Source organism: Enhydra lutris, unplaced genomic scaffold, assembly GCF_002288905.1.
Source record: "Enhydra lutris kenyoni isolate GAN:26980312 unplaced genomic scaffold, ASM228890v2 scaffoldscaffold20, whole genome shotgun sequence".
In the NCBI taxonomy this organism is placed as follows: Eukaryota; Metazoa; Chordata; class Mammalia; order Carnivora; family Mustelidae; genus Enhydra; species Enhydra lutris.
Genome location: NW_019154104.1, coordinates 25,653,418 through 25,663,014, shown reverse-complemented (window position 1 = coordinate 25,663,014; position 9,597 = coordinate 25,653,418). Strand labels below are relative to the sequence as shown.

At 53.8% G+C, this 9,597-nt stretch overlaps 1 protein-coding gene across 1 annotated transcript in view; it reads right to left on the bottom strand.

Moving 5' to 3' along the window:
* Positions 1–694: 694 nt before the first annotated feature.
* LOC111148748 (chromosome unknown C14orf132 homolog) overlaps positions 695–9,597 on the bottom strand; it is a 46,743-nt gene continuing 37,840 nt past the window's right edge. Inside the window, exon 2 of the mRNA XM_022505537.1 lies at positions 695–919. Coding sequence (XP_022361245.1) covers positions 695–919 — 225 coding nt within the window. The remainder of the gene's footprint in view (positions 920–9,597) is intronic.

Below are 9,597 nucleotides of genomic sequence, written 5' to 3'. Positions count from 1 at the left end.
CGGCCGAGAGCCCCCCACCCCTGGAAATCCTACCCCATCACCAGTCACCCCCTGTCCTTGGATTTCCTCATCCATCTGGGTCTCAAAAGGGGCCAAGTGTCTGGTGACGAAGGTGCCCTGTCCACATCAAACAAAGAACATTCTATGGCCCAGGTCACACCACCCGTATTCCAAAGGGCTGAGTGGGAGACCACGGCTGGGCTGGAAACACTCCAGTTCCGACGGCTGCTCCTGCCGGGCACCCCACACACCAGGTGCAGCAGCTTGGCATAAAAACAAGACACATACGTGATTATTTACTGCCAGCAAGGGATCGTCCCACCATGTCCATATTTCACACCTAACCGGCTATTTCCTCTGGTCTTACGTTCTTGGAATATAGGTTCAAAAAGTCCCCACTTGGCTCCTTGCAAAGGCTTTGCCCCATCGCGCCTCCAGGGGCCGGAGGCTCACACGCCCATGTCTTCTGGATCAGCTTGATCACAGCCCAGAACACTGGAAATCGGGGCTGCTTGGGGGAACTCCTGATGCACGGTCGCTGCCCCCGGAGAGGCCATGCGCGCGGTCAGAGCTCCTGGTTCCAGAAGGTAGGACCAGCCAAAGGCCAACAGCACCAGTGTCCCCAGCAAAGCCTGGCCCTGCTGTGAGCCCAGCGCGGGCTGAGCCGGCTCGGAGCTGGTGGGCGCCGCGTACCTCAGAAGGTGAAGGCATACACCACCCCAACCACCACAATGTTCCCCAGGGTCGCTATGATGGCAATCCAGAGCAGGACCGCGTCGTTGGAGGACCGCGGAGACTCCTCCAGCTGGCCCTGGCCACTGGAGGCCGCGTGGACGTTGGTGGAAGAGTTAAAGAGGGAGTACTCCGTGCTGAAGTCTTCGTTGGGCGAGTCCATGAAGGCGCCTCCCATCATGGGCAGCTGCGGAGAGGGAGAGAGAGAATTAATCTGGGCACTCGGGGCTGGAGAGGAGCCTGGTCTGGTATGGTCTGGTCAAGCCACTGGGTGCTGGGACACAGCATCTCACGGGCTCTCCTCCTGTTTGTTATCAATGGATGGTGCTGCTACAAAAGGTCATAGAGATGGTAATGCTTGGAGGAAGACGCCCTCGTGCCCATTTCGCAGATAGAACTGTTAAGGCACACAGCTCGTCCACAGCTGTGGGCAGTCCCTCCACACCAGCTTCCTTCCTCTTCTCTTTGCAAAGTCGTGATACTCAACACAGACCATTAAGGAAAGAGAAAAGAGGAAAAAGAAAAAGTGAGAATCAGCCTCGCTGCTTTAGGATAATGGCTGCTAACACGGTGATATTTCTCTTTTGCACTTTTTTCAGTGTGAGTCCATATGTGTGTGTGAGAGAGACGGAGAGAAAACATGTTTAAACACGTGGTTTTATATAAGATTCTGTATAAAAATTCCATCAGAACACCATTTTACCCATTGTATACTATTCAACCACAAATAAAACCCCAATTTAACCATCCCCTAAAACTGGAGATTCAGGAATTTTGTTTTGTTTTGTTTTGTTTTGTTTTGCTTTTATAAATAATGCAGTCAGGGGTGCCTAGGTGGCTCAGTCGTTAAGCATCTGCCTTCCGCTCAGGTCATGATCCCAAGGTCCTGTGATCAAGCCCCGCATCAGGCTCCCTGCTTGGCAGGAAGCCTGCTTCTCTTTTTCCCACTCCCTCTGTTTGTGTTTCCTCTCTCGCTGTGTCTCTTTCTGTCAAATAAATAAATAAAATCTTGAAAAAAATTAAATAAGTAAGTAAGTAAGTAAATAAATAAATAAATAAAGCAGTCAGAATGGCTAATTAACAAGTCAGGAAATGGCAGATGCTGGCCAGGATGCGGAGAAAGGGGAACCCTCCTACACTGTCGGTGGGAGGGCAAGCTGGTGCAGCCACTCTGGAAAACAGCATGGAGATTCCTCAAAAAGTTGAAAATAGAGCTACCCTATGACCCAGCAATCGCACTACTGGGTATTTACCCCAAAGACACAAATGTAGTGAAAAAAGGGGCATGTGCACCCGAATGTTTATAGCAGCAATGTCCACAATAGCCAAACTGTGGTAAGAACTTAAATGTCCATCAACAGATAATTGGATAAAGAAGATGTGGTGTGTATATATACAATGGAATACTATGCAGCCATCAAAAGAAATGAAATCTTGCCATTTGCAATGACGTGGATGGAATTAGAGGGTATTATGCTGAGTGAAATAAGTCAGTTAGAGAAAGACAATTATCATATGATTTCCCTGATAGGTGAAATTTAAGAAAAAAGACAGAGGATCACAGGGGAAGAGAGGAAAAAATGAAGCAAGATGAAACCAGAGAGGGAGACAAACCATAAGACTCTTAATCTCAGGAAACAAACTGAGGGCTGCTGGAGGGGAGGTGGGCGGGAGGGAGGGGGTGGCTGGGTTATGGACACTGGGGAGGGTATGTGCTATGGTGAACTCTGTGAATTGTGTAGGACTGATGACTCACAGACTGTACCCCTGAAGCAAATAATATATTGTATGTTAATAATAAAAAAAATTTTAAAAATAACGCACCGATCGAGACCCTAGCTATCCCTGCCCTTGGGCGTACATATGTGCTTCTATGTGCATTTGTCTTCATTGCCGCAGACTCCCGGGCAGGGAGCTTCTGAGTCGATGGGTACGAGCACTTCAGAGCTCCTGGGGCACAGGGACGCGCTCCGCAGAAGAGTGATTTTAACTCCCAAGCCTCACATACAAGGATGGGCGCACGTTCGCACTCCAGAGGTCGGAGTAAAGGCTCCAGGTTCCAGGCTGGGGGAGGGGACGTGGGCTGCTCAAAGGAGGGGGTGACCCTCCATACAGCCACAAGGAGACCTTTCCTGCTCCAGGTCTTCTGGGCCCTTCCAGAACTCCCCGGAGGCTGATGTCTCCAGGGCTGGCCCCCGCATCTGTTAGGCCCACGGTGTGTGTTTTGGATGGCACCAGGGAGAATGAACAGTGAACAGTTTCGCTCTCCTTCTGCACACACTTCCCGAGTCCTTATTACCACCAGCACGGAGGTCCGGCCACACCCAGGGGGTGTGCAAGAGATTTCAAGACTCACTACTTAGCTCTCCTGTTGGAGGGACCACTGTATCCCCATTTCACAGATGGGTAAGCAGAGGTCAAGGTTACATGGCAAGTTCATGGTGGAGTCAGGGTTGAGAGCGTCTCGCTCTACATGCAGTCACCCCGACTCCGGGCTCGGACTCCATGCTGGGGCTTGTTAATGTCAAGATCACGGTCCCCAGGAAGTCTTGGACCCCAGGGGAGCAAATCGGGTGCCACTTCACTCCCCCATTCTTCCGACAAATAAGTTTGAAGGGTGCATGGATTAGGTTCCCGGGTTCCAGACTCTGGATACAGCGGCGAGCAAGACAGACGGGTCCACACTCCAGTAGGGGGATGAGAGCAGGGAGGAGAAAAAGAGGCCAGAGGGGCGCAGGGAGGGACGAAGACAGGGAGCATGTGTGGGGGGAACGTGAACCATTGGGATCGACGCAGGGAGGCTACTTTCGGGCAGCTCTGTGCTTGGCCACCCACATCCCAGCAGCCTCCGCAGAGCACCTGCTCGGCCGAGAAGCGCAGCCTCTCTGGGCTCGCTCAGAGAAGCCCGACACTTCATCCACGACACAGCTCTGCCCTTTATCTGGTGGGGACCCGCCAGCTATCACAACCTGGGGGTGTAGAGACAGCAGGGCCCCTGGGGATCTCGGGATCGGCCGGGGCCCAGCCTGGGGGGCCGCTGCCCACAGGGGCATGCTCACGGCATGAAGATCCTGCCAGCACTGCGTGTGTATGTGTGTCCCTTCTTACACGTCTATCACGGTTTAGCCGTATATTAAATTAAGACGTTGAGTTCAATGAACATGTTTAGTGCGTGTGAGTAGCCATCAGGACGAACACAAGTGAGGAGACCAATTGACATGCATCCTATGAGAAGTACAATTAAGAACTTAAAGAAGCGAGCCGGGACCCCCTCTTGGCCCCAAGCTGGTGACGCAGATGGGATGGGTCACAGCCTCATCAGGCATAGGCAGCCCGAGGGGGGCTGAGCGGCTGGTGCGGCTGGGCGGGCGGTGGAGCCTCTGAGTCCAGGGCCTTCCCCTGGAGCCCTCCCTCCTGTGTGCCCCATCCTCGCCCCGCGGCCTCCCGTTTTGAGACACAGCTCCTCCTGTCTGCTTCCCCAGTGGCCTGGAAGTTCCAGAAGGCGGGACCAGATCCACTTATTCTCCTCATGGGGTTCCAAGAGCATTGCATAGGTATGGCATACAGTGGTGCCTAATAAAAACCCGGCTGCTGCTGCTGAATGATGGCCTCTCTCAGCTCAAGGGCTGTCACTCCTACGTTGGCTAACGGCCTCTCTGGCCTCTCCTGATGGCCCACACGTCCACCTGCCACCTGTGGGGTTCATGGAGGGCAGTGGGTTCCTCTCCCCCCAGCCCCCACCACAGCCGGCGCTCCGGGCACTCCACAGCCTGCCCTTCTCTAGGGTCTTCCTCTGGCAGCCCACGGCAGAAGCAGGACTGTGGTGAGGCCCCAGAAACTCTGCTGGTAGTATCTTAGCTGGGGGCTCAGGCCAGGACTCCCCATGCACCTGGACTTGGTCTGCAGCTGCCTCCCCTGGACCTGCTGGACCCCCCAGAGTTAACCCACGTTCCAGTCCTCTGCCCGTGGCCGCCTCTCCATCCCTCTCCCCCAGCCAGGGCCCTGCTGGGTTTCTGGGCAGAGGCCCTCCCTCCACTCTACTGTGTGGGGGACCCGCTGCGGTTTGGGGCGAGACCTGTGCCCCCCTCACCTCTCTCTGGGGTAGGGCCGGTCTCTCTGGGTATTTGCATCAAATCACTGGGGAAAAGGAGGACACTGGGCAGAGCTTCTGGGCGGGGAAGAGAGAACAGCCCCAGAGAGCAGGGCACATGGCCCTGCCGCCACCACCCTGCCCAGGGCCACTGCGGTCCACCGGCTCTCCACCCAGCACCCTTCCACCCTGCGCTGCTTCCCGTGCTCTGCTCCCCTGCACATAGTTGGTGTCCCTGTGTTAGTTTCCTATGGTGGCCTTAGCGAGTTGCCACGAATGATGACACACATTTATTCTCTTCCAGACCCAGAGGTCGGAGGTCTGACATGGGTCTCCAAGGGCTGCCAGCCAGGTGTTCACTGCGCTGCTGCCTCTTCTGGCTTCCAAAGGCGCCCACATTGGCCTGTGGCTCCTTCCTCTGTCTCCCAAGCCCACACTGTGCTATCTTCCAACCTCTCTCAGATCCTCCCTCTTCCCCAGTATGGGGACCTGGTGATTACCCTGGGCTCACTTGGATAATCCAAGATCATCTCTGATCTCAAGACTTTTTTTTTAAAAAATTTATTCTTTTGAGAGAGGGAGAGAGAGCACATGGTGGGGGAGGGCAGAGGCAGTGGGAGAGAGAGAGAATCTCAAGCAGACTCCCCGCTGGGCATGGAACCCGAGGTGGGGCTCAATCTCTCCACCCTGAGATCATGACCTGAGCCAAAACCAAGAGTCAGATGCTTAATCTACCACACCACCCAGTCACCCCTGATCTCAAGATCCTTAACCTTAATCATACCTGCGTAGTCTCTTTGCCCCATCAGGTAACCATCCTGAGGCTCACCTAATTGGAGGCTGGTCTCCGCTACACAGGGAACTCTCTGGAAAATAAGCCTTGTAACCTACACACCTCAAGCTCTCTCGGCCCCACTGTTAATGTAAAAAAGGCGACAAACCTGACCCTGTGGAATTAATGACCTGACGTCAGCAGAAGTTCTCCCCACCAGCTGTGCTCCATCAACCCAGTCCCACAGACCCCCTCGGGGGGACAGTGCGTTCTCCAGACAGTGAGCTCCCCTCTGCCCTGCATCTGCCACAACAGAGAGCTCGGCACTGTGCCAGGGACCACGGCTGTTGTCAGATCGATACTGTCCCTCTGAGGGTGGGGACAGGGGTGGGTTCCAGTTCAAGACAGACTTGGGGGTGAATCCGTATAGTAAAGCCAGGTGGGTCCTTCAACCCACTTGCCTGTAAGTAGTGAAGATAATTCATTGTCTTCAGTGGAACCAGCAGGATTCTTGCAAGGAGGAGATAAAGCCATAGGTGATAAAATGTGGCCCAAGACAGTCACTCAGTAATTCCTCATATTTTCTCCTTTTATCATTCTTTGCAGAAATTCAAAAGCAGGAGCTTGCATGCTTCTCTTATCCAACTGCTTAAGCCGAAGGGAGGGAAGGGGGACCCTGGCGTTTCCAGATGTGCATTTTATGTGAACCATTAATCAGGCACTCTCTTGCAGGTGCAACAGACCGCCCCCCTGTTCCCCAACTTATGTTCAGGCTGAGAGATGCTCCAAGTCTGGCCAGGGCTGTCATTTGATCCATCTGTCTAAGGTGTTTGGTTGTTCTGATTTTTTTTTTCCCCTTTGTAAAACAGAGTCCACATTCAAAGTGTCCATAGATGTGAAAACAAGTTTAAATGGCGAAATCTCATGAATAGAAAACAACAAACAAAAAGGTCAGCCTCAATTGCATTATTGGGAAATTGGAAACGGCTGACCAGGAGGACTCACGGTCAGAGCGATGGGCCGTAGCTGGAGTCACCCCAGAGACAGATGGTGAGAGAAGCGTCTGGAAGGTCTCTTAGAGATGCCCCTCCTCCCCTACCGGTGACAACCGGGCCTTCTCACGCCAGTGGGCAGATGTGGTCACTGGGCCCCTGAGAGTGGAACCCTTGGATGATTTCAACTCAGAGCAGATCTGGGGGTGAAGACTTCTAACTTCCCACCCTGCAGAAGCGAGAGGCCCATGGAGGCAGAACCAGATCCCGGGCATTTGAGGCTGAGTCACAGGGTCGGGCATTGGCAGGAGGAGCAGGGAGCTCGTTTCCCCAGGAGAGGAGGTGGTTACAGCCAGCCGGCCGGGTCAGAAAGAAGCCCGTTGGCTTGTTAAAGAGGGGACACCAACACAGGTCAACATTCAAGGTCCTTGCTGTCGATCAAGGCTGTGCTTCCTGACGGTACCTTTCAGGAGAGCAAGAGCCTTCCTGGTTTCCCGCAGCATCCCCAGGGCCCAGAACAGAACTGATGCTCAGAAGACAGAGGGGAAGCAAAGGAACTCCAGGTCCATCGGCCAAGAATTCTGAAGGCACGCTGAGCCAGCGCTTCCCGACTGGGTGATCCGGGCCCGCTTCCTAACCTAACCTGTCCAAGCTCAGGTTTCCCCTGGAAACCCAAGGGCAAATGCCAGACACTGCCTCCCAGATGAGGGCTGCCAGGAGTGGCAAAACGCTGTCTGCGGTGGGAGGTGGCTAAGGGGAAGTCACCAAATAAACTCAAAGAGCATCTCCGGCACTAAAAGCGAAGTCAAGGATGATCATGTGGGGGCCAGACTCAGCAGTGCACCTGTCCCGGAGGAAAAGGGCGGGGGCAAAGGAGACTGGTTTTGCCCATAACATTTTACTCTAAGAAAAGATGAGCAAACAGGATGAGTTATTAGAAAGAGTCTCTTCCGGTCACTGGGCACTCTTCAGTATTTTCAACCTCTAATGTTAAGAGCAAGGCTTAAACAACAGGAGTGGGTCACAGACAGGGTGGGTTCTAATCAGCACTGTGGGCTGGCGGCTCCCCCGGGGAACCCCGGCCCTCGGTGCTGGAGACCAGAATGGTGTGGAAGGGTTCCAGGAAAGTGTAGATGTGCGGACCCCAAGGTTCCAACCGTGGAAATTCACATGGTTCCCACCCCATCCCCCTCTCCCTGCACACAGCAGAGCTGCTGTGAGGAGGACCAGGGAGGAGGTCCGCCTCCGGGTCCCCATCTGTTCCTGCCAAGAAGAGGGAGGTTAGATAAGTCTCCCCTAGGCTGGGCCTCTCCAGAGGAAGGAACAGAAGATGCTTTCAAAGGAAAATCTTCAAAGAGATGGCTCTGGCAGAAGTTCCCAAAATAATGCCCACGCTTCAGGGGAGGGGACACCAGAGACAATGGGTGTCTGTTGTTGGAGGCTCTGGGAAGTGGGCTTGCAGGCCTCGTGCTGGGTCCTACCAGACCCTTCTCCCCCCGAAGGCCATCCATCCACAGGGCCCCTGCAGCATCTCAGCCACACATAGGATCTGATCCTCTCCTGGACTGTGGATTTCAAAGCTAAACTTATACAAGGGTAGAAACATCCATACTGTCCCCATCTCCAGTGGGTGGGGACACTCTAGTGCCTCTTAACGGCTGACACACCTGGCCCTGCTTCCCTCTCTGAGCCTCGCTTACCTAGGAGCTGTTCAGAGGAGTGACGGCCAAGGCCAAGCTTGGGGCTCAGAAGCCCTCGCCAGACTCTAAGAAAGCCAGGGTCAGGTGTAGACGGTCCTCAAGTGAGGGTTGCGTGGTGAGGGCTGGGAGATAGGCCCTTGGGTAAAATCCGCACCCCCTCCCAGTACAATCTGAATTTCAGAGAAACAATAACAAAACCATTTTTTGATGTAAATATATCCCAAGTATTTCACTGGACCTACTTAGAGAAAAAAAATCTTACTGAAAAATGATCTGACATTTAAATTTAACTGGGCCTCCTGCATTTTTATTTGCTAAATCTGGCAACTCTGTGTGAGGCCACTCTGAGAAAGAGCTGCAATTTCAGAATTTGTGCGAGGGGCCACGCCCTCGGGTCTGTCTCTCCAGAGCCCGCCATCTGTAGCCAGGCCTCTCTGGGTGACCTCGTTCCCTGGAAAATTCCAGGAGGCCTCCGGCCGACCTACAAACATTATAAAGCCAATTTCTTCCCTTACTACCTTCTCGCAGGATCTCTGTGGTCCAAATATAAAGGCTGGACAGCCTGAGAGTGCCATCCATCCATTTATTAGTCATTCAACAAACACTGAGGGCCTACTGGACACCTGGAGGCACTGGACTGACTCTAGGGGTTCCCAGGGGAGACCCTGAAGGGCTTAACATTTAAAATGAATACAGATAAGCTCTCAGCCATAAAACGGCATTTAGGGCACTTTAACAGAGATGAGAACCAAGCAACGGGGTTCTCACAGCATGAAAGAGGGCAGGCTGTTTTTAATCCCTTGAACCAAAGAATCAGGCACAAGGCTGAGCCCTGGTTCTGTTCCTTTCTGGCTGTGTGCCTTGAGCCAGTGACTGACCCTCTCTGGGCCTCTGTTTCCTTTCTGTCCAAGGAGGATAATAGCAGGGACCACTCTGTAGGGTGCTGTGGGGGTGAAGTACCATGTCCTGGCTCTAAGGAGCCAACACCCGGGGCCCCTAATTGTTAGTATCATCCCCGCTGTCATCGCTGGGCGGGCACAGAGCCAGGCCTGCTCCCCTCTCATGGCCTCACCGTCGTGGGGCTTTTGTGATTTTCTCCATTTTCCACCTTGAAGACACAGGCGCGGTGAGCTTCCTGGCATCCTCCCTCCTGTCTTCCAGCGTCGACAGCTAAAGCCCTACAGAACCCCCCTCTTTGTAGACAGAGGGCAGGGAAGAGGGGCTCCCGGGACCCAGAGAATTTGGGGGATCCCTAATTTCTTTCTCTTTTCTCTGTCTGGCTGCCCTGGGGCCAGCCACGGTTGCTGGGTG